This window comes from Macaca thibetana, chromosome 14 (assembly GCF_024542745.1).
Source record: "Macaca thibetana thibetana isolate TM-01 chromosome 14, ASM2454274v1, whole genome shotgun sequence".
In the NCBI taxonomy this organism is placed as follows: Eukaryota; Metazoa; Chordata; class Mammalia; order Primates; family Cercopithecidae; genus Macaca; species Macaca thibetana.
In genome coordinates this window covers 117317473-117342727 of record NC_065591.1, presented here as the reverse complement: position 1 = coordinate 117342727, position 25255 = coordinate 117317473, and the positions used below count along the sequence as shown (strand labels likewise).

The window sequence follows — 25255 nt, the reverse complement described above, 5'->3', positions numbered from 1 at the left end:
AATAGTTTCAGAAGGAATGGTACCAGCTCCTCTTTGTACCTCTGGTAGAATTTGGCTATGAATCCATCAGGTCCTGGACTTTTTTTGGTTGGTAGGCTATTAATTATTGCCTCAATTTCAGAGCCTGTTATTGGTCTATTCAGGGATTCAACTTCTTCCTGGTTTAGTCTTGGGAGAGTGTAAGTGTCCAGGAAATTATCCATTTCTTCTAGGTTTTCTAGTTTATTTGCGTAGAGGTGTTTATAGTATTCTCTGATGGTAGTTTGTATTTCTGTGGGGTCGGTGGTGATATCCCCTTTATCATTTTTTATTGCGTCTATTTGATTCTTCTCTCTTTTCTTCTTTACTAGTCTTGCTAGTGGTCTATCAATTTTGTTGATCATTTCAAAAAACCAGCTCCTGGACTCATTGATTTTTTTTAAGGGGTTTTTGTATCTCTATCTCCTTCAGTTCTGCTCTGATCTTAGTTATTTCTTGCCTTCTGCTAGCTTTTGAATGTGTTTTCTCTTGTTTCTCTAGTTCTTTTAATTGTGATGTTATGGTGTCAATTTTAGATCTTTCCTGCTTTCTCTTGTGGGCATTTAGTGCTATAAATTTCCCTGTACACACTGCTTTGAATGTGTCCCAGAGATTCTGGTGTGTTGTGTCTTTGTTCTCATTGGTTTCAAAGAACATCTTTATTTCTGCCTTCATTTCGTTATGTACCCAGTAGTCATTCAGGAGCAGGTTTTTCAGTTTCCATATAGTTGAGCGGTTTTGAGTGAGTTTCTTAATCCCGAGTTCTAGTTTGATTGCACTGTTCTCTGAGAGACAGTTTGTTATAATTTCTGTTCTTTTACATTTGCTGAGGAGTGCTTTACTTCCAACTATGTGGTCAATTTTGGAATAAGTGCCATGTGGTGCTGAGAAGAATGTATATTCTGTTGATTTAGGGTAGAGAGTTCGGTAGATGTCTATTAAGTCTGCTTGGTGCAGAGCTGAGTTCAATTCCTAGATATCCTTGTTAACTTTCTATCTCATTGATCTGTCTAATGTTGACAGTGGGGTGTTAAAGTCTCCCATTATTATTGTGTGGGAGTCTAAGCCTCTTTGTAGGTCTCTAAGGACTTGCTTTATGAATCTGGGTGCTCCTGTGTTGGGTACATATATATTTAGGATAGTTAGCTCTTCCTGTTGAATTGATCCCTTTACCATTATGTAATGTCCTTCTTTATCTCTTTTGATCTTTGTTGGTTTAAAGTCTGTTTTATCAGAGACTAGGATTGCAGCCCCTGCTTTTTTTTTTGTTTTCCATTTGCTTGGTAGATCTTCCTCTATCCCTTTATTTTGAGCCTCTGTGTGTCTCTGCACATGAGATGGGTCTCCTGAATACAGCACATTGATGGATCTTGACCCTTTATCCAATTTGTCAGTCTGTGTCTTTTAATTGGAGCATTTAGCCCATTTACATTTAAGGTTAATATTGTTATGTGTGAATTTGGTCCTGTCATTATGATGTTAGCTGGTTCTTTTGCTCGTTAGTTGATGCAGTGTCTTCCTAGCATCCATGGTCTTTACAATTTGGCATGTTTTTGCAGTGGTTGGTATGTACGGCCTCATGTTCCTTTCCCCATGTTTAGTGCTTCCTTCAGGAGCTTCTTGTAAGTTCCCGCAGGAAAAAAACCTCATAAGGTGGAACAAGACACCTGACAAAACCCAATTACTCGCGCCTAAAGCTTTGTTTGAATTTCGCGCCTTAAGCGTTTGCTTGTCCTATATAAACAACCTGTAAAAGGATTGTATTTAATAAATAACTCCTTCACTTATGAAAGGGAATCGTTTAAGGTTGGCTGGATAGCTGAAATTTTGACAAAATCTCTCGGCGTTTGGTTGAAAGGATTGTATTTCTTTTCTCTAAGAATGTTGAGCCAGACAGGGTGTTTCACGCCTGTAATCCCAGCACTTTGGGAGACCGAGGTGGGGGATCATGAGGTCAGGTCATCAATACCATGGTGAAACCCCGTCTCTACTAAAAATACAAAAAAATTAGCCAGGCGTGGTGGCAGGTCCCTGCAGTCCTACCTACTTGGGAGGCTGAGGCAGGAGAATGGCATGAACCCGGGAGGCGGAGCTTGCAGTGAGCCGAGATTGCACCACTGCACTCCAGTCTGGGTGACAGAGGGAGACTGCATCCCAAAAAAAAAAATAATAAAATAAAATAAAGAATGTTGAATATTGGCCCCCACTCTCTTCTGGCTTGTAGAATTTCTGTCAAGAGATCTGCTGTTAGTCTGATGGGCTTCCCTTTTTGGGTAACCCGGCCTTTCTCTCTGGCTGCCCTTAACATTTTTTTCCTTCATTTCAACTTTGGTGAATCTGACAATTATGTGTCTTGGAGTTGCTCTTCTCGAGGAGTATCTTTGTGGCATTCTCTGTATTTCCTGTATTTGAATATTGGCCTGCCTTGCTAGGTTGGGGAATTCTCCTGGATAATATCCTGAAGAGTGTTTTCCAACTTGGTTCCATTCTCCCCATCACTTTCAGGTATACCAATCAGATGTAAATTTGGTGTTTTCACATAGTCCCATATTTCTTGGAGCCTTTGTTCGTTTCTTTTTAATCTTTTTTCTCTAAACTTCTTTTCTCACTTCATTTCATTCATTTGATCTTCAATCACTGATACCCTTTCTTTCGCTTGATCGAATCGGCTACTGAAGCTTGTGCATGTGTTACGTAGTTCTCATGCCATGGTTTTCAGCTCCATCAGGTCATTTACGGTCTCTTCTACCCTGTTTATTCTAGTTAGCCATTCGTACAATCTTTTTTCAAGGTTTTTAGCTTCTTTGCCATGGGTTCAAACATCCTCCTTTAGCTCAGAGAAGTTTGTTATTACCGATCATTTGAAGCCTTCTTCTCTCAACTCGTCAAAGTCATTCTCCATCCAGCTTTGTTCTGTTGCTGGTGAGGAGCTATGTTCCTTTGGAGGAGAAGAGGCGCTCTGATTTTTAGAATTTTCAGCTTTTCTGCTCTGGTTTCTCCCCATCTTTGTGGTGTTATCTACCTTGTTCTTTGATGATGGTGACATACAGATGGGGTTTTGGTGTGGATGTCCTTTCTGTTTGTTAGTTTTCCTTCTAACACTCAGGACCCTCAGCTGCTGGTCTGTTGGAGTTTGCTGGAGGTCCACTCCAGACCCTGTTTGCCTGGGTATCACCAGTGGAGGCTGCAGAATAGCAGATATTGCGGAACAGCAAATGCTGCTGCCTGATCGTTTCTTTGGAAGCTTCTTCTCAGAGGGGCACCCAGCCGTATGAGATGTCAGTCTGCCCCTACTGGGTGGTGCCTCCCAGTTAGGCTACTCAGGGATCAGGGACCCACTTGAGGAGGCAGTCTGTCCGTTCTCAGGTCTCAAACTCCATGCTGGGAGAACCACTACTCTCTTCAAAGCTGTCAGACAGGGACGTTTAAGTCTGCAGAAGTTTCTGCTGCCTTTTGTTCAGCTATACCCTGCCCCCGGAGGTGGAGTCTGCAGAGGCAGGCAGGCCTCCTTGAGCTGCGGTGGGCTCCACCCAGTTCAAGCTTCCTGGATGCTTCGTTTACCTACTCAAACCTCAGCAGTGGTGAGCGCCCCTCTCCCAGCCTCGCTGCCACCTTGCAGTTCGATCTCAGACTGCTGTGCTAGCAGTGAGCTAGGGTCTGTGGGTGGGGGCCCTCCAAGTCAGGTGAGGGATATAATCTGGTGTGCCATTTGCTAAGACCATTGGAAAAATGCAGTATTAGGGTGTGAGTGACCCAATTTTCCAGGTACCATCTGTCATGGCTTCCCTTGGCTAGGAAAGGGAATTCCCTGAACTCTTGTGCTTCCCAGGTGAGGTGATGCCCTGCCCTGCTTTGGCTCATGCTCTGTGGTCTACACCCACAGTCCTGCACTCACTGTTGGAAAAGCCCCAGTGAGATGAATCCGGTTCCTCAGTTGGAAATGCAGAAATCACCCATCTTCTGCATTGCTCACACTGGGAGCTGTAGACTGGAGCTGTTCCTATCTGGCCATCTTGGAACCTCCTCCTAATGATGGTGAATAAATCTTTTAATGTTTTCTTGAATTCAGTTTGCTAATATTTGGTTGAGAATTTTTGCATATGCATTCATCAGGGATATTGTCTGTCCTTTTCCTTTCTCCTACTGTTCTTGTCTGGATTTTGTATCAGGGTAATGCTGGCCTTGTTAAGTGAATTTGGAAGTTTTCTCTCTGCTTTGATTTTTTGGATGAGTTTGAGAAGACGTTAGTTCTGATGTTAGTTCTTCTTTAAATATTTGGAAAAAATTCAGTGGTAAAACTCTCTGGTCTTGAAATTTTTTTTTATGAAATGTTTTTATTATTACTAATTTGATCTTCTTAGCCATTATTTATCTGTTCACATTTTCTATTTTTTCTTGACTTGGTCTTGGTAGGTTGTATTTGTGTAGGAATTTGTTCATTTCTTCTAGATTATCCCATTTGTTGGCATATGTTTGTTCATAGTAGTTTCTTATGATTTTTAGTATTTCTGTAACATTGGTTACAATGTCTTTTTCATTTCTTATCTTATGTAATTGAATTTTTCTTTTTTTCCAGGTTAGTCTAGTGATTTCCTTAGTCTGCTGAAATTATGTATCTTTTTAAAAAACCATCTCTTAGGCCAGGCACAGTGGCTCACGCCTGTAATCCCAGCACTTTGGGAGGCTGAGGCAGGCAGATCATGAGGTCAGGAGATCAAGACCATCCTGGCTAACATGGTGAAACCCTGTCTCTATTAAAAATACAGAAAGTTAGCCAGGTGTGGTGGCATGTGCCTGTAGTCCCAGCTACTCAGGAGGCTGATGCAGGAGAATCACTTGAACCCAGGAGGCGGAAGTTGCAGTGAGCAGAGATCGCACACTGCACTCCAGCCCGGGTGACAGAACGAGACTCCATCTCAAAAAACAAAAACCAAAAAACCATCTCTTAGTCTTGTGTGTTGTTTTCTATTGTTTTTATAGTCTCTACTTCATTTATTTTTGCTTTGATCTTTGTTATATTCTTCCTTACACTAACTTTAGGCTTACTTCTTTCTCTAGTTCCTTGAGGTGTAATATTTGGTTGTTTATCTGGATTATTCTTAAATGCAAGCATTTACCATTATATACATTATATATGTTTTTCGTAAGACTGTTTCTGCTGAATCCCATAAGCTTTGATACATTGTGTTTCCATTTTTGTGTTGAGGTATTTTTTTTACTCTTTTTTTTTTTAATTTCTTTTGAGATCCTTTAGTTGTTTAGGAGCATGTTGTTTAATTTCCACAGAGTTGTGTTTCAATATTTCTTCCGTGATTGATTTCTATTTTATTGTTGCTGTGATCTGAAAAGATGCTTGGTGTGGTTTCAATTCTCTTAAATTTGGTAAAGTTTGTTTTGTGGACTAACATCATACTGAAGAATTTTCCGTGAATGCTTGAGAAGAATGTGTATTCTGATGCTATTGGGTGGAATGTTCTGTATGTCTGTTAGGCCCATTTAGTCTAAAGTGTAATTCAAGTCCATTGTTTCATTATTGCTTTTCTGTCTAAATGATCTGTTCACTGTTGAAAATGCAATACTAGTATAGTATTGCCGTCTATCTCTCCCTTCAGATCATTTAATAATTGCTTTATGTATTTAGGTGCTCAGATGTTGGGTTTGTATATATTTACAACTTATATATACTCTTGGTGAATGAATTCATTTATCATTATGTAATGATCTCTGTCTTTTTAACTAATTAATTAATTCGTATTACCAGATAAGGAGAGTATCTTTTTTAAAAACTAGTTTTTGACTTAATGTTTATTCTGTCTACATATAGCTATCTTTACTCTCTTTCATTTTCATTTTGTGTGGAATACCTTTTTCCATTCGTTCTCTTTCGATCTATGTACATCCATACTAGCACTGTGAATCTCTTACAAGCATATAGTTGAATCTTGTTTTTTCAATCTATTCAGCCTCTGTATGCCTTTTTATTGGATAATTTAATCCATTTACATTCAAGGTAATTATTGACAGTTAACAAATTGCTACTATCATTTTAGTATTGTTTTCTGATTGTTTTGTAGGTCCTTTGGTTCTTTCTTCTTTTCTTGCTGTCTTCCTTTGTGGTTTGATGGTTTTCTGTTGTGGTATGCTTTGAATACTTTCTTTTTATATGTCATGCAACTATTACAGTTTTTTGCTTTGTGATTACCCATGAGGCCTACACAAAATATCTTATCCTTATAGCAAGGCAGCCTTAGGGTAATAACAACTTAACTTTAATCACATGCAAAATCTCTACATTTTCATTCCATTCACGCACCTTTTATGATTTTGATATCAAAATTTACTTATTTTGGTAATTTTTGTCCCTTATAATTTTTTTGTAGGTACAATTATTTTTAATAGTTTTGTCTCTTAACTTTCATGGTAGGAATTACTTTACACATCTCTTTTATAATGTGACAGAATTCTGAGTATGACTCTATTACTTATAGCAACTGGGTCTTTTACTTTTTTTTGTTTTGTTTTTAGTTAGTGGTTGTTCATTTTAGCTTAAAGAACTCCCATTAGTAATTCCTATAAAGTAAGCCTAGTGGTGAAGAATTCTCTCAGTTTTTGTTTATCTGGGGAAGTTTTAATTTTTCCCTTATTTTTGAAGGACAGATTTGTCAGGCAAAGTATTCTTGATTAGCAGACTTTTTCCTTCAGCACTTTGAATGCATCACTCTACTCTTTTCCAGCCTGCAGGGTTTCTGCTGAGAAATATACTGAAATCCATATTGGGGCACTCTTGAATGTAGTATGTCTCCCATCTGTTACTGCTTTAAGTATTCTTTCTTTTCCTTTAAGTTTTGATAATTTGATTATGATATGTCTTATTATAGTACTCCTCTTTGGGTAGAATTTGATGGTGATCTCCAAGTTTCCTGTACCCAAATGATATCCCCTTTCATCAGATTTGGAAAACTTTCATCCATTATTTTCTTAAATATGCTTTGTAAATTTTTTCTCCCTTCTTCCTTCAGGAACTCTTATTACATCAAGATTTGTTAAGTTTATGGTGTCCCATAATTTCCACTGGTCTGCTTCTCGCTTGCTTGCTTGCTTGCTTGCTTGCTTGCTTGCTTTCTTTCTTTCTTTCTTTCTTTCTTTCTTTCTTTCTTTCTTTCTTTCCTTTCTTTCTTTGTTTTCCCATTTCCTTTTTTGGTTGGATAATTTCAAATGTTCTCTTGTCAGGCTCACCAATCCTTTTTTTTGAGATAAAATCTCACTGTGCCTCCCAGGTTCAAGTGCAGTGGTGTGATCTTGGCTCACTGCAACCTCCGCTTCCTGAGTTCAAGCCATTCTCCCACCTCAGCGTCCCAAATAGCTGAGACTACGGGCTCCCGCCACCATGCCCAGCTAATTTTTGTATTTTTAGTTAGCATTACCCAACCAGACAAAGACACATCAAAAACAGAAAACTCCTGGGCAACATCTCTGTTGAATAATGATGGAAAAATCTCCAACAAAATACTAGCAAACTGAATTCACCAACACATTAGAAATATCACTGATCATAACCAAGTGAGATTTATCCCTGGGATGCAAGGATAATTCAACATACATAAATCAATCAATGTGGTACATCACATCAACAGTATGAAGGACAAAAACCAGATGATATTTCAATTGATGCTGAAAACGCGTTTGATAAAATTCAACATCCTTTCATGACAAAACCCTAAAAAAACTGGGTGTCTAAGGAACACACCTCAACATAATAAAAGCTGTGTATGACAGACCCATAGCTAATATCATATTGAACGGGAAAAACTGAAAGCCTTTCCTCTAAGTACAGAAACATGACAAAGATGCTCACTTTCACCACCATAATTCAACATAGTATTGGAAGTCCTAACTAGAGCAATCAGACAAGAGAAAGAAATAAAGGACATCCAAACTGGAAAGGAAGAAGTCAAATTATCTTTGTAGATGATACAATCCTATATTTGGAAAACCTAAAGACTCCATCAAAAACCTGTTAGGACTGATAAAAAAATTCTGTGAAGTTACAGGATAAAAAAATCAACACACAATGATCAGTAGCATTGCTATATGCCAACAATGAACAATCTGAAAAAGAAACCAAGAAAGAAATAATATTTACAATAGTCACAGAAAAAATTAAATACCTAGGAATTAGCAAAAGAAGTGAAAGATTTCTACAATAAAAGCTATAAAACACCAATGAAAGAAATTGAAGAAGACACCAAGAACCAGAAATATATTTCATGTTCATGGATTGCAGGAATCAATATTTTTAAAATGTCCATACTACCAAAACAATCTAAAGATTCAATGCAATTTGTATCAAAATATCAACGATGTTCTTCATGGAAATAAAAAAAAAATCCTAAAATTTATACAGAGCGACAAAAGATCCAGAATATCCAAAGCTATCATGAACAAAAAGAACAAAACTGGAGCAATCACATTAACTGACTTCAAATTATACTATAGAGCTATAGTCACCAAAACAGCAAGGTACTGGTATAAAAACAGACACATAGACCAATGGAACAGAACAGAGAACCCAGAAACAAATCCACACACCTACAGCAACCTCATTATTAATAAAGGTGTCAAGAACCATACACTGGGGAAAAGACAGTCTTTCAATACATGGTCTTGTGGAAACTGGATATCCATATGCAGAAAAATGAAAGTAGACCCCCATCTCTTGCCATATACAAAAATCAAATCAAAATTGATTACAGACTTAAATCGAATACCTGAAACTGTAAAACTGCTACAAGAAAACATTGGGGAAACTCTCCAGGACATCGTATTGAGGAAATATTTCTGAGTAATACCCCACAAGCATAGGCAATCCAAACAAACAAACAAACAAAAAATGGAGAAATGGGATTATATCAAGTTAAAAATCTTCTGCACAGCAAAGGACACAATCAGCAAAGTGAAGAGACAATCCACAGAATGGGAGAAAATATTTGCAAACTACCTGTCTGACAAGGGATTAATAACCAGAATATACAAAGAGGTCAAACGACTTTAAAGGAAAAACACAATAATATAAAAATGGATAAAACATCTGAATAGCCATTTCTCAAAAATAAGACATGCAAATGGGAAACAGACATATGAAAGGTGCACAACATCATTGATCACCAGAAAAATACAAATCAAAACTACAATGAGATATCATCCCATTCTGTTGAAACAACTTTTACCCAAAAGTTAGACAATATAAAATGCTGGTGAGGATATTAGGAAAAGGGAACCCTTGTACACTGTTCGTGGGAATGTACAACCACTATGGAGTTTGGTGGTTCCTCAAAAAACTAAAAGTAGAGCTACTATATGATCCATTTTACCTTCATACCTATGTTCATCAATTGTTGATTATTCTCAACTAATCATAAAGACATCAGAACATTATATTTATTATTCAGCACATAAGAATAATCGAAACTGCCTTAAGTCTTCCAATCCAAGCAGAACTGGGTCGACTCCTAGGAATATATCCAAAAGAAAGGAAATCAGTATATTGAATAGATATCTGCACTCTCGAGTTTATTGAAGCACCATTCACAATAGCCAAGATTTGGAAGCTACCTAAGTGTCCATCGACAGATGAACGGGTAAAGAAAATGTGATGCCTATACACAATGGAGTACTATTCAGTCATACAAAGAATGAGATCCTGTCACTTGCAACAACATGGGTAGAAGTGGAGGTCATTATGTTAAGTGAAATAAGCCACGGGCATGGAAAGACAAACTTCACATATTCTCATTTGTTTGTGGAAACTAAAAATTAAAACAATCGAACTCATGGAGACAGAGAGTAGAAGGATGGTTACTAGAGGCTGGGAAGGGTGGTGGGGCAGGAGGTGGGTGTGGAGGAAGTGAAGATAGTTAATGGTACAAAAAATAGAAAGAAGGAATAAGACCCACTATTTGATAGCATATCAGGATGAATATAGAAAAAAATAATGTGGCTGGGTGTGGTGGCTCATGCCTGTAATCCCAGCACTTTGGGAGGCCAAGGTGGGTGGATCACGTGAAGTCAGGAGTTCGAGACCAGCCTGGCCAACGTGGTGAAACCCTGTCTCTACTAAAAGTATGAAAAAAAAAAAAAAAAAAAAAAAAGGCCAGGCATGGTGGTGGAAACTTGAAATCCCAGCTACTCGGGAGGCTGAGGGAGGAGAATTACTTGAACAGAGAGGCGGAGGCTGCAGTGAGCTGAGATTGCGCCACTGCACTCCATCCTGGGTGACAGAGCGAGACTCCATCTAAACAAAATTAATTTTATGTTTAAAAATAGCCAAAACAGTGTAATTGGATTGTTTGCAACACAAAGGGCAACTGCTTAAGGTGATGGATATTACATTTAACCTGATGTGATTATTGTAAATTGCATATCTGCATCAAAATGTCTCAGGTACCCCATAAATATATACACCTACTATGTACTCCCCAAAATAAAAATAACAAGAAAATGAAGTAAGTGAAATTGAACGGGTGCATAGAGTGCAAAACAGGAAACATGAGGCAGAACCTACACTTACAGTTTGGTGAGATTAAAGAGCATGTGATGAAGGGAAAATTTTAGTTGCTTTCAGAGACAGGGAATAGGCATTTAAATAGAAACACAAATCAGATTCAATTCAGAATTCTCAACAGCAACACTGGATACAAAAATACTACAATATAATTTTTCAGCATAATGAAGGAAAATAACTTTGAAAATACACAAATCCTAAGGAAAGGTGACTTTTTTCAATGATTCTAGAAAAGAAAAAGAAATTGTGTTCTGATTAAATAATTTGCAGATGATATAGCATTTATATGGGATAATAAGGGGAATCCATATAGAAAGGTTGCTGGTTGTGATGGTTAATATTGAGTATCAACTTGATTGGATTGAAGGATGCAAAGTATTGATCCTGGTTGTGTCTGGGGGTGTTGCCAAAAGAGATTAACATTTGAGTCAGTGGATTGGGAATGGCAGACCCACCCTTATTCTGGGAAGGCACCATCTAATCAGCTGCCAGCACAGCTAGAATGTAAAGCAGGCAGAAAAATGTGAAAAGAGTAGACTGGGTTAGCCTTCCAGCCTCCATCTTTCTCCTGTGCGGGATGCTTCCTGCCCTCACACATCAGACTCCAAGTTCTTCAGTTTTGGGACTCAGACTGGCTCTCCTTGCTCCTCAGCTTGCAGACAGCCTATTGTGGGACTTTGTGATCCTGTGAGTTAATACTTAAAAAACTCCCATATAGATATCTACACACACACACACACACACACACACACAGACACACACATATATATACACATATATATGGGAGTTTTTAAAGTATATATATATATATAGTTCTGTCCCTCTGGAGAACCCTGACAAATACATTGGGTATAAAATCAGCTTACAATATTTTTTGAAATTTTATTTTATTTTTATTTTAAATGCTGAGATACATGTGCAGGACGTGCAGGTGTTTTACACAGGTAAACACCTGCCATGGTGGTTTGCCGCACCTACCAACCCATCACCTAGGCTTAAGCCCAGCATGCATTAGGCATTTTTCCTAATGATCTCCCTCCCCCTGTCCCCCAACCCCTGACAGGCACCAGTGTGTGTTCCCCTGGGTAAATAATGAAATTAAGGCAGAAATCAAGAAGTTCTTTGAAACTAACGAGAAAAAAGACACAATGTACCAGAACCTCTGGGACACAGCTAAAGCAGTGTTATGGGGGGAATTTATAGCACTAAATGCTGACATCAAAAAGATAGATCTCAAATCAATATCTTAACATAACAACTAAAAAAACTAGAGGACCAAGAGCAAACAAACCCCAAAGCTAGCAGAAGACAAGAAATAACCAAGCTTAGAGTAGAATTTAAGAAGAGACATAAAAAATTTCAAAAGTAAATGAGTCCAGGAGTTGGTTTTGCAAAAAAAAAAAAAAAAGAATGATAAAATAGACCAATCGCTAGACTAATAAGAAAAGACAGAACAATCAAATAGACACAATAAAAATATTAAAGGGAATATCACCACTGACCCCACAGAAATATAAACAACCATTAGAGAATAGTATAAACACCTCTATGCAAAAAACACTAGAAAATCGAGAAGAAATGCATAAATTCCTGGATACATACACTCTCTCAAGACTTGAACCAGGAAGAAGCTGAATCCCTGAATAGACGAACAACAAGTTCTGAAATTGAGGCAGTAATTAATAGACTGCCAACCAAAAAAAAGCCCAGGACCAGATAGATTTACAGCTGAATTCTACCAGAAGTAAAAAGAGGATCTGATACCACTTCTTCTGAAACTATTCCAAACAATTAAAAAGGAGCCAGTCCTCCTTAACTCATTTTATGAGCCAGCACCATCCTGATACCAAAACTTGGCAGAGATACAACAAAAAAAGAAAACTTTAGGCCAATATCCCTGGTAAACATTGATACAAAAATCCTCACATAATGGCAAACTTAATCCAGCAGCACATCAAAAAGCTTATCCACAATGATCAAGTAGGTTTTATTCCCGGGATGCAATGCTGGTTCAACATACACAAATAAATAAAAGTAATTCACATAAACAGAACTAAAGACAAAAACCACGTGATTATCTCAGTAGATGCAGAAAAGGCCTTCAATAAAACTCAACATCTCTTCATGTTAAAAAATCTCAATAAACTAGGTATTGAAGGAACATACCTCAAAATAATAAAATCCATTTATGACAAACTCACAGCCAATATCATACTGAATGGGCAAAAGCTGGAAGCATTCCCCTTGAAAACTGGCAAAAAAACAAGGATGCCCTCTCTCACCACTCGTATTCAACATAGTATTGGAAGTTCTGGCCAGGGCAATCAGGCAAGAGAAGTAAAGAGTATTCATATAGGAAGAGAGGAAGTCAAATTGCCTTTGTTTGCAGATGACATGATTCCATATCTAGAAAACTGCATTGTTTCAACCTAAAAGCTTCTTAAGCTGAAAGCAATTTCCACAGTCTTAGGATACAAAATCAATGTTCTATTATGTTAGCTGGCAGTCTCCTGCAGTTGTTTGCTGCTGCCACTGCCAGAGCCGCAGGCTGGTTTCGAATTTCCTGCAATTCAGAGAAGAGCAGTAATGGGCAGGAATGGAACTGAGAGCCAACAGACAAAGAAATGGCACAATGAGGGAACTTTCCCTACCAGATTTAAAGACATTTTACAAAACTATAGAAAAAAAAAATAGCACAGTATTCATTCAAAAACAAATTGTCTTAGTGTGTTTGGGCTGCTATCACAAAAATACCATATACTCGGTAATTTATAAACAATACAAATTTATTGCTTATAATTCTAGGGGCTGGGAAACCTGAGATTAAGATACAAACAAATTACATGTTTGGTGAGGGCTCACCCTCTGCTTTCCAGATGATGCCTTCTTGCTGTGTCCTCACATGGTGGCAGGGGCAAACAAGCTCCCTCTGGCCTGTTTCATAAGGACAGCAATCCTATTCATTAGGTCCCCATCCTTATGACATAATCACCTCTGAAGGGCCCTACCTCTTAATGCTATTGCACTGGTTATTAGGTTTCTGCATATGAATTTTGGTGGGACACAAACGTTCAGACCATAGCATGAATAGAGAACGGAATAGAATGGAAAGTTTTTTTTTTTCTTGAGACGGAGTCTTGCTCTGTTGCCCAGGCTGGAGTGCAGTGGCGTGATCTTGGCTCACTGCAAGCTCCGCTTCCCGGGTTCACGCCATTCCCCTGCCTCAGCCTCCTGAGTAGATGGAACTACAGGCGCCTGCCACCACACCCGGCTAAGTTTTTGTATTTTTAGCAGAGGCAGGGTTTCACCGTGTTAGCCAGGATGGTCTCGATCTCCTGACCTCATGATCCGCCTGCCTCGGCCTCCCAAAGTGCTGGTATTACAGGCGTGAGCCAATGTGCCCAGCCTAGAATGGAAAATTTTATATACATGCACACACATGGCCACACACAAACATATTTGTATGTATATGATACTGTGATATAATAAATACAGAATTGATACTGGAACAACACAGGGTTGAACTCTGAGAGTCTCCTTAGATGTGGATTCTTCTGCCTCTGCTACCCCTGAGATGGCAAGACCAACCCCTCCTCTTCCACTTCCTCCTCAGCCTATTCAATGTAAAGACAATGAGGATGAAGACGTCTATGAAGATGATTTCCACTTAATGAATAGTAAGTGTACTTCCTGGTTCTTATGATTTTCTTAATATTTTCTTTTCTGTAGATTTCTCTAGAATATTGTAAGAATATAGTATATAGTACTTACAGTGTACAAAATAAGTATTAATTGGCTGTTTGTAAAGTTTTTGAGTAGTCAAAAGTTATATGTGGATTTTAGACTGTGCAGGGGTTAGCCCTTCTAACCCACATATCGTTCAAGGGTAAACTGTAAATTTTGGTGTTTTTGTCCACGTCCTGGCACAGAGCTCCTAAAACGCTTGTAATTTTCTAAGTGATAAGAGCAACAGGAGCAACTTGTATTGTAATATTTGGTTTTTTGTCCTTGGTTCATGAAGCATTTGCATGTCTTACAACAAATCCTTCAACCATGCCTGAGTTTATATTAGTGGGGTGATTTTTGCAAAGCCTTTAAATAACCACAGAATAAGGGCTGGTTGCCAAGGGAATCAACCATGTGATTAGAGGGTTAGAACTTTCAGCCCTGCCTCTCGACCTCTGGGGAAGGGAGGACTGGAGGCTGAATTAATCACCAGTGGCCAATCATTTATTAATAATCAATCATGTCTATACAATGAATCCGCCATTAAAAATTACTAATTAAAAGGGTTTTTGGAGCTACTGCGTGGTGAACAAGAACACATCTGTGTGCTGGAAGGGTGGTGCGTTCCAAACTCCACAAGGACAGAAACTCCTGTGCTCAGGACCCTTGCAGACCTTGCCCTATGTACCCCTTCATCTGGCTGTGCATCTGTGTCCTTTAATATATCCTTTGCAATAAATCCGTAATCGTAAGCAAATTATCTCCTCAGTTTTGTGAGCTGTTCTAGCAAATTATTGAACTTGAGGAGGGGAATGTGGGAATTTCCAATTTGGACCTAAGTTGTGCATAATCTGAGGACCCACAATTTGTGATTGGCATCTGCATTTGGGGGGCAGTCTTGTGGGACTAAGCCCTTTGTCTGTGGGATCTGAACTAACTCTAGACAATTAGTGTCAGAATTGAGTTAAATTTTAGAGCAGTCAGTGTGCACTGGGGAATTGGATAATTTGTTGGTGTGGAAAACTCCACATATTTTGTGTCAGAAGTGTTGTGTGTGAGACAGTATAGTAGAAAAAACAGTGATTTTTTTCCTTTATAATTAATGATAAAAATTGTATAACAAGTGAATGGAGAAAGGATAGACTTTGTAGTCAATGGTGTTAAAAAATCTGACTCATTCTATGGAGAAAAATAATACTGGATCTTTACTTAAGGCAATATTACAAAGGTGGCTTCACATAGGTTAAAGATCTGAATATAAAAGCAGTAACAAATCAAAACAATGTCCCCAGAGACCCTCACTGAGGATACTTCAGAGAGGTAGGAGAACTACAAATTACAGTCATAGGAGCTAAAAGAGGAGAGTTTTAAGAAGGGGACTGATATGGTTTGGCTGTGTCCCCACCCACATTTCATCTTGAATTCCCACGTGTTGTGGGAGGGACTGGTGGGAGGTAACTGAATCATGGGGGCAGGTTTTTCCTGTGCTGTTCTCATGATAGGAAGTCTCACGAGATCTGATGGTTATTATAAGGGAGAGTTTTCCTGCACAATCTCTCTTCTCTTGTCTGTCACCATGTGAGAAGTGCCTTTCACCTTCTGCCATGATTGTGAGGCTTCTCCAGCCACGTGGAATTGTAAGTCCAATAAACCCCTTTCTTTCATAAATTGCCCAGTCTTGGGTATATCCTTACCAGCAGTGTGAAAACAGACTAATACAGGGGCATTACCTGTTAAAAGAATTTTAGTGAGTACACGAGCTAATGAGGAACTGACAAATTGAGCTATTAGGACATCATGTTTGACTGCTTCAGAACATAGCGAGGCACCGTTTACCACAGATATACCTAAAGGATTATCTGCAGCATGTCGTGAAGTTTAAAATCCATAAATTGATCTCCACATTCATTCATAGCACTTGCTCTGTAATCCTGTCTTCCTGCAGGTCAGCGCAGGCCCTGAGTGGTGGATGCTGTTGTCACCTAGACTGACCCCTGGGTACTCAGGCTTAACAGTGATTTGAATTCCTAGAAGTTTATTTGGATTGTATTAGTTTCCCATTGCTGCTATAATAAATTATTGCAAACTTAGTGTTTTAAAACAATACACACTTAGTGGCTGAAAACAACACCCCCTTAAAGTTCTGGAGGCCAGACATCCAAAATGAGTCTTATAGGGCTTAAATCAAGGTGTCGGCAGGGCTGGTTTCTGAAGGCTCTGAGGGGAGAACCTATTTCCTTGACGTTGTCAGCTTCTAATGGCCTCCTAGTTTTTGCTTATGGCCTGCTCCTCCATCTTCAAAGCACATGACTCCAATCTCTGCTTCCATCATCACATCATCTTTTCCTCTTCTGCGTCATATCTCCCTTTACTTGCATCATACAAGGACATTTTGATTGCACTTAGGGCCCCCCAGATAATGCAAGGTAACCTCCCCTTCTCAAGATCCTTAATCACATTTTCAAAGTCCCTTTTGCCATATAAGGTAACATTCACAGGTTCCAGAGATTAGGATGTAGAAATATATGGGGGTCCATTATTTAGCCTACCACAGGGATAGAAATCAGAAACCAGGAGAAGACAAAACAGTAAGCATAGCTCATGGAGGATTTTGCTTCAATGTTCATGGTTTTAGGGATCTAGTGGTGGAGGTTGGGTGTGGGGAGCCCCTTCATTGCAGTGTGGACACAGCCCCTGGGGCGCTCTCTGGGATCTTAGGCCAGTGTGGAATTTGGTGTGGGAAATAACAGAGTTCATGCTGGTTGGTCTTGATTCTGGATCTTGATCAGATGATCCTCTGCAAGTTCCTAAGCTCCATTAGAAGATGTTACAGAAGTTTCTGTCACAGCACAGTGTCACTCTCAACAGGCCTCTTTCGGAGTACTTCTCTTCCTTGCACTTATACTTACACATATGTGTTGAGTACATATGTTTGTTTCCTAAAAATGAAGAAGCCTGTTATAAATGCTGGAGGAGATTGCCTTAATAGTGATGTACTAAAACTCACCACCAAGAGGAATAGCACTTAACACTGGGTCTCCTTCCTTGACTACTGGGTTCATGTTCCCAATCGCCACTGTGACTGGCTCTGGATACCAAACCCTACACAGTGCGAAGTTGAAAATTATCCCTTCTTGCCCCCTCTTTTATTCCTTGCCTTACCTCCTAGCAGGACTAAATGATATTGAGTTCTTTATTCCAGGCACTAGCAAGAGTGATGGTTCTTTGCAGGCATTTTTAGAGTCTTCATGAGCCCCACTTACCCCTGAAATAGGCTGTTGTTGAACATAACTCATTTTCTTCTGCAATGCAAGTGCCTCGGCCTGCCATACACTTCCATCCTTCTGTGTATATGCAGGTATTACACTTCAGACCCATAACTGCAGGGTGGAGAAAATAGAATATTCAGGCTGGATCATGGGACAATCGAAAGTGAGTTTTCAGCATCAGTGAGAGGTTGCATATTGACTATACTGTCCACTCACTCCATTAGCTGGTATTTGTGGAATTCCTGATTAATTTAGCTTTGTAAGTTAAGCTAGGAGGTGGATAAAAAAGATAAGACACAGTCTCTGTGACCTGAATAGGGTCCATTTATATTTGAAGGCAAGATAAACATGTGAAATAATAAAAGAACAGCAAGGATAATATATAGTCAACCAGATAAATCCTGTGGTGCAGATTAAGAGTATAGCAACAGGTAGATTACTGTGGGCTGGAAAAATAGGGGAATACTTTAGCTAAAGACTTGAGCGGGCTCTTGAGATGTAGGTTAAACTTGGGTAGGTGGGGGCAGGGGATGGGCAGAGAAGGTGTTCCAGATAGGTAGTCATAATGAGGGAGAACACAGAGATAGGAATGAAAATGGCATGTTTAGAGTGGACTGACTGAGATTACACCCTCTGATAGCTCCATCTGGCTTGGTCTGGCCTTTCTCTTTTTTTCAGGGAATAACCGCAACCAGGCAGAGAGAGAGCTGATCTGGGAGTCCCTGTGACCAGGAAGTAAGAGGAGAGGAGATGCAGGGTAGGGAGATGACATTGGAACCTATGGGTAATTTAGATTTAAGAACTAAGTGATAGTGATGATGGGGAAAGAAAGTAGAGTATTTCAATCTTCATCTCAGACGTTCCAAGGTTATAGAATCAGAACTTATATGGAGCCCAGGAGAACTTGAGTGCTATTGATTTATGTCCAATTTTGGGAATGGTCTTGTGGCATCTCTTCATTCTGAATTCCATTCTCACTATTCCATCAAGACTGTCTTTTTGCTAACAACCTCTTAATGATAAATCCAATTGCCTCTGCGTAACCCTAAAGTTTATTCATTTTCCCTTCACTCAACAATGTTGAATTAAAGTGGTAAGGGTGAACATCCTTCTCTTTTCCTCTTATTTAGAGGGAAAGGATGATGTTAGTTGCTGATTTTTGAGCACTTTCCACATTTTGGACATTTTTTAGGTGCTGGTAATGCAAAGATAAACAAGTGTTTACATACATGCTGGAGACACAGGCATTAAACAATCCCTCCAAATAAGTACAATTGTATTGTAATATCAAGAAATAGTTAAACATGCAATGAGAGCATTTAAGAGGGAAGAACTAACTGTTCTTAGAGAGCCAAGAAAGGTTTCTGTGGGGAGTGGGCTGTAAGGTGAGGCCTGATGATAAGTAAGAGTCAGCCATGTAAGCGGGTGGTGTGGTGTGGGCAGAGTGAAGAACATTTCAGGCAGAGGGAATAGCAATGAAAAGAAGCTTGTCTGCTGAGGAACAAAAATGCTAAGGTAACTGGGGCACAGAATGGAGTGGGTTGTGCTATGAGACACGGCTGGGCAGGTGAGCAGAGATTCAACTTCCTGAGCCCTCCAAGGCCAAAGACATGAGTATGGTTTTTGATCCATGAGCAATGGGAATTTATTGAAAATTTTAAGCAAGGAAGTAATCTGATCCTATTTACATTTATCTAGCAGGTCAATATGGGACTTAAAAGGGGCAAACAGAAAACAATTTTATTCTTCTGCCCACCACCCATTTGAGTATTCTTTCTAAAGCTAGTTCTCCTAGTCCTGCAGGTAATTTCAGGCAAGGCTGCTAACTTGTCTATGTACTTTTAGAAAAAAAAAAAGTCTTGCCATCACGTTTGGGCATAAGAATAATTTGGGTTCAGTAATTTATGCATCGAGTCCCATGCAATAATAATAAAATGGCTCTATTTCATTAAAAGCCCACGTTTCTCACCAGCAACCCACTCTCCCTGCATGCATGCCCATGCACACCCACCCACACACACACACGTATGCACAGACACATAGCTCAGGCTTGCTTAGGTGTTTGTAATGGGCAGGAGAGGGTGGCTTTGACTTTTTCTCTATTTCTCTTCTTGGTTTTCTCCTACTCACCTCTGGCTTATGAGTGATATTCTGACCCATTTCAGGTGGTGAGAGGGAGGGGGACAGGTAAAGGACAGGAAAGATTTCATCGGACTGGCTCTGGTGCCATCGTGTTTTGTCCATGGTAGTTACTTAAAACCCAGTCTCTTGGACTTTGTGTTTAATAAAAGCTGACTCATTTTCTTGAGCCAGGAGAACTCATTTTCTTGAGTTCCTTGAGTCAGGGAAACATTTGTGGGTTCTTCAGGATTTCCCCAACAAAAATATTCAAGTCCACTGCTGTATGGTGTATTTCCTGCAGCTGGTGGTTATATTTTCTCTCAGCTGTAAGAAGCTAGTGGCCCGCACCTTGCTAGAATACCTTGTTCCTCCAGACAGTCCTCTTGGATAGAACTTTAAACAGCTCAAGACTCTGAGTTGCTTGATATGGCATGGCCCAGATCAGATCCAGGGGAATGTGTGCATATCCTCCCTGCTTGTATGTAATGCAGCTCAGCTGTCTCTCAGTTCCACCATTTCAGGGCTGTAGCCTCAGGCTCCCTCTCACCTTTAGGTTCCTCAAGCCCACTGTACCTTCCAAACACCAGAGGACACTATCAATTTCTCCCTGAAGCAACTTTCATGAGGCTTCTCTCTCTCACTGGAGTTGGAGCAGGCTGCGCAGTACACTGATAATGCCCTTCGAATAATTGTCTCTCTGATCTTTAATCTCTGAGTATTTCCAACTTCAACATTTTAAAAATACATTATTTAGAAATAGATAATACGTTGATATGACTAAATAGTAAGTAATAGAAAAAGAATGTTATGTAAAGTTGATCTCCCACTCTTGCCAGCTAGTTATCCAGTTTTCATCTGCCAAATAAAGGAAACTAGTTTTATTCATTTCTTTTATATCTTTTAGATTGATTTTCAGTCTATTCAAGCAAATATAAATATGCACGTGTATCTTTTTAACCCCTTTTCATAATTGGCAGTATACTATACATACTCTGCACTTCGATTTTTTGAATAATGTGTACTGAATGTGCAGTGTTCCATTGTAGTGTCCCATGCTTTAATTAATCAGTCTCTTAAGAGAATTTAAGTTATTTGCACTTTTTGATATTATTTGCTGCAATAAATAATGCTGAAAATATTTCATTTGTGTTGGAGTATATCTGTAACATAGTTTCATACCAGCAGAATTGCTGGATTAAAAAGTAAACACTTTCGTAATTTTGATAGGTATTGCCGAATTGCCTGCCAGAGGAGATGAACTATATATTCGCTTGCTATCAATGCTTGGAAAATTCTTGTCTCACCACAACTTTAATACTCAAGTATTTTACCAAACTCCTGGATGTTGCCAATCTGATAGGTCTAAAATGGTATTTCAGTGTTCTTTTAATTTGCATTTTTCTTAGTATGAGTGAGATTGAGCACTTTTTATATGTTTAATAACCATTTAAATTTTCTTTTGTGTGAACTATCTACATACTTTGCCCGTGTTTCTATTAGGTTGTTGGCCTTTTCCTTTTTGATTTTTTTAAAGGAGGCATTACATATCAGGGATATGAGCCATTTGTTTGTGATGTGAGTTACATTTTTTATTTTTGCCATGAGGAATATTTTGATTTTCATGTGTCAAATTTGTCAGTTTCTCTTTTAAGAGCTCTGGATTTTGAGTCATAGTTAGAAAGGCCTTTCTCATTTCTAAGCTTGTAACTAAACAGATTATGTCACATTTTCTTATAATTCTTTTATGGTTTATTCTTTCTTACTAAGTGTCAAAAGGTAGCAAAATAGAAATATAAGGTAGAAATATAATCATATTTGAATCACATTTGATAGGTAGAAAGCGTAGGAATCATTCACTAATTTTTAGTGAGTGTTAAGGGAGAGGGAGATTTCAAGAGTGACTTCCAAGTGTAAGAGGTGTTTATTGATGAAAGACTAAAGCTCAGAATAGAAATCTGGCTAGGATATAAAACTGGGCATTTTCAGCATGTAGATTATAACTGAAGCCGTGGAAGTGGATAAGTTGATATAGATGAGGGTCTGACTGGATAGCATAAAGCCTTGAGGTATCCCAGTGTTTAATGATCGGTTAGAATAAAGAATCCTACGAAATATTCTGAGAAGTAGCCAGAGGAAAGGAAAACTAGGAGAGTATAGGAGAGAATAAAGGAGAAAAGTGTATTGAGAAAGTAAGGGACCAAAATGAGATAAGTGTGGATGAAAAGTCAATTAATATGAAGTCAGAAATTTGCTGTCCTGTTTCCCTGCAATCAGTACATTTTCTTCTGGATTAGTATGTTGTATATGATCTCTCTGACATCCTGAAACTCAGGTTGTACTGAGTCTTCAGGTCTGAGCTGGAGCATGTGAGTGAGACTTGGAGAGTAGAGGTTTAGAGAACAGCACCCCTAAGTTGCCTCCCTCCACCCCCATTGTTCAAACTTACCCTCTTTGAGGTAGAGAAAAGATAAGCTCACGAGGAGCAGTGTGTTCATTTTCCTCATTGGATGCTTGTTCGGGCGACAGAAGGTGTGCTGAGTGAGGTATTGGAAAAGACAGCCACTAGCTTGCTTTATAAAGCTTAGATGTTGGATCACAGCCAGTAAATAGAAAGGAGGGAGGAGTCCCTGATAAAGGCACGAGGCAGAACTGTCCTTTCCCCACTCCTTTCTCTTAGGGAGCCATAAGTCTATACTAATGTGGAAAGTTCAGGCTGGTGAGCAGTGTCAGGGAATGCTTCTGGCTAAAGTGGAATTAGATTTCCACCCCGACTCTTCATCCTCCCACTGCCTTCCGTGCCCCGTATCTGTCTTTTCCCCACTTTTTTTTTTAAGAGACAGGGTCTCACTCTGTTACCCAAGCTGGAGTGCAGGGGCTCATTGCAGCCTCAAACTTTTGGGGTTAAGCAATCCTCCTGCTTCAACCTCCAGTGTAGCTGGGACTACAGTCTCTACTCACTCTTTTTTCTCTGTGTGTCTGCATGTGTGTGTGAGTGTGATTGATATGGTTTGAATGTTTGTCCCCTCCAAATCTCATGCTGAAATGTAATCCATAATGTTGGAGGTGGGGCACAATGGGAGCTGTTTGGGTCATGGGGGCAGATCCCTCATGAATTGCTTGGTGCCATCCTCATTGTAATGAGTGAGTTCTTGCTCTTGTAGTTCAAGTGAGAGCTGGTTGTTTAAAAAAGTGTGGAACCTCCCCTGCCCTTCTCTCTCTTGTTCCTTTCTCTCTCTTGCTCCCATTCTTGCCATGTAATACACCAACTCCTTTTTTGCCTTTCACCATGATTGCAAACTCCCTGAGGCCCTCACCAGGAGCAGATGCCAGCACCATGCCTCCTGTTCAGCCTGAAGAACTGTGAGCCAATGAAATCTCTCTTCTTTAGTAATTAGTCTCTCTATTTCTTTATAGCAATGCAAAAATTCACTAACAGAAAATCGATACAAGTGGGGTGTTGCTATAAAGATACCTGAAAATGTTGAAGAAGCTTGGGAACTGGGTAATGGTCAGAGGTTGGAAGAGTTTGGAGGGCTTAGAAGACAGGAAAATGGGGGAATGTTGGAATTTCTTAGAGACTTGTTACGTGGTTGTGACCAAAATACTGATAGACATATGGATAGTAAAGGTCAGGCTGAGGAGTCTCAGATAAAAATGAGGAAGCTATTTGGAACTGGAGCAAAGGTCACCTTTGCTATGCCTTAGCAAAGAACTTGGCTGCATTGTGTCCAAGCCCTGGGAATTTGTGGAAGATTGAACTTAAGAATGGTGACCTAGGTTATCTGGCAGAAGAAATTTCTAAGCAGTAAAGTGTTCAGGATGTGATATGGCTGCTTCTAACAGCCCATAATTACGTATGGGAGGAAAGAAATAACTTAAAGTTGGAACTTACATTTAAAAGATAAGTAGAGGCTGGGCGCAGTGGCTCAAGCCTGTAATCCCTGCACTTTGGAGGCCAAGGAGGGCGGATCACAAGGTCAAGAGATTGAGACCATTCTGGTCAATATGGTGAAACCCCGTCTCTACTAAAAATACAAAAATTAGCTGGGTGTGGTGGTGCATGCCTGTAGTCCCAGCTCCTTGGGAGGCTGAAGCAGGAGAATCGCTTGAACCCAGGAGGCGGAGGTTGCAGTGAGCTGAGATCACACCACTGCACTCCAGCCTGGTGACAGAGCGAAACTCAGTCAAAAAAAAAAAAAAAAAAGTAGAGCATAAAAATTTGGAAAATTCACACGTGGCAAAGAAGGAATGAATGTTTTCAGGAGAGGAACTGAAGTGGCCTATGGAGGAACTACTCACTAGATATATTTGCATGACTAAAAGGGAGCCAAGAGCTATTATCCAATAATACATTATTACATAATAATACCTTTTATTGGATAATAGCTCTTGGCTAATAAAATCTAAGACAATGGGAAAAAGGCCATGAAGGCATTTTAGAAATCTTCAAGGCAGCTCCTCCTATCACAAGCTCAGAGGCCTAGGAGGAAAGAATGTTTTCAGGGGGCCAGGCCCAGGGCCCTTCTGCCCTGTGCAGCCTTGGGACACTGCTCTCACACCCTGGCCACTCCAGCTCCAGCTTCAGCTCAAAGGGGCTCAGGTACAGCTTGGACCATTGCTCTGAAGGGTGCAAGCCATAAGCTTTGGCAGCTTCCACGTGGTGCTAAGCCTGCAGGTGTGCAAAATGCAAGATTGAAGGAGGCTTGGCAGCTTCCACCTCAATTTCAGAGGATGTATGGAAAAGCCTGGGTACTCAGGAAGAAGCCTGCTTCAAGGGTACAGCCCCCACAGAGAGGCTCTACTAGGACAGTGCCAAGAGAAAATGTGGTATTGAAGCCCCCACAAGAGTCTCGACTGGGGAGCAGCCTAGTGGAGCTGTGGAAAGGGGCCACCACCCTCCAGATCCCGTAATGGTAGAGCCACTGGCAGCTTGCATCTTGAGCCTGGAAAAGCCACAGCTACTCAACTCCAATCTGTGAGAATAGCCACAGAGGCTGCACCCTGCACAACCATAGAGGCAGAGCTTCCCAAAGCCTTGGAAACCCACCTCTCACACCAGCATGCCCAGGATGTGGGACATGGATCCAAGGGAGATTATTCTGGAACTTTAAGATTTAATGACTGCCTTGCTGGATTTCAGACTTGGATGGGCCTCTTGTCCTTTTCTTTTGGCTGATTTTTCCCTTTCAGAATGGGAATGTTTACTCAATGCCTCTACTACCATTGTATCTTGGAAGTAAATAGCTTGTGTTTGATTTTATAAACTCATAGGTTGAAGGAAATTGCTTAGAGAATCAGATGAGACTTTGGACTTTAGATTTTTGAGTGATGCTGGAACAAATTAACACTTTGGGAAACTGTTGGGAATAGATGATTGTATTTTACAATGTGAGAAGGACATGATATTTGAGGGACCAGGGACAGAATGATATGGTTTGGATGTTTGTCCCTTACAAATCTCATGTTGAAGTGTCATTCCTGATGTCAGAGGTGAGGCCTGCTAGGAGGCGTTGGGTCATGGGAGAGGATCCCTCATGAATGGCTTGATGTTGACCTTGTG

At 39.8% G+C, this 25255-nt stretch overlaps 3 protein-coding genes across 3 annotated transcripts in view; 1 reads left to right on the top strand and 2 right to left on the bottom strand.

Annotated features, from left to right (window-relative positions):
- PATE2 (prostate and testis expressed 2) overlaps window positions 1–25255 on the top strand; it is a 108610-nt gene that overhangs the window by 10901 nt on the left and 72454 nt on the right. The window contains exon 3 of the mRNA XM_050755755.1: window positions 14193–14256. The gene's annotated coding sequence lies outside the window, so the exon portion shown is untranslated. The remainder of the gene's footprint in view (window positions 1–14192; window positions 14257–25255) is intronic.
- The window catches only part of DDX25 (DEAD-box helicase 25), a 100637-nt gene that overhangs the window by 42209 nt on the left and 33173 nt on the right, over window positions 1–25255 (bottom strand). The gene's annotated exons all lie outside the window — the stretch shown is intronic.
- Window positions 16740–22199, bottom strand: PATE4 (prostate and testis expressed 4). The gene is made up of 3 exons (XM_050755757.1): window positions 22142–22199; window positions 17569–17685; window positions 16740–17244 (listed from the first exon to the last, which is right to left on the bottom strand). The coding sequence occupies exons 1-3, from the start codon at window positions 22197–22199 to the stop codon at window positions 17123–17125; spliced, it is 297 nt and encodes a 98-aa protein (XP_050611714.1). The 3' UTR covers window positions 16740–17122.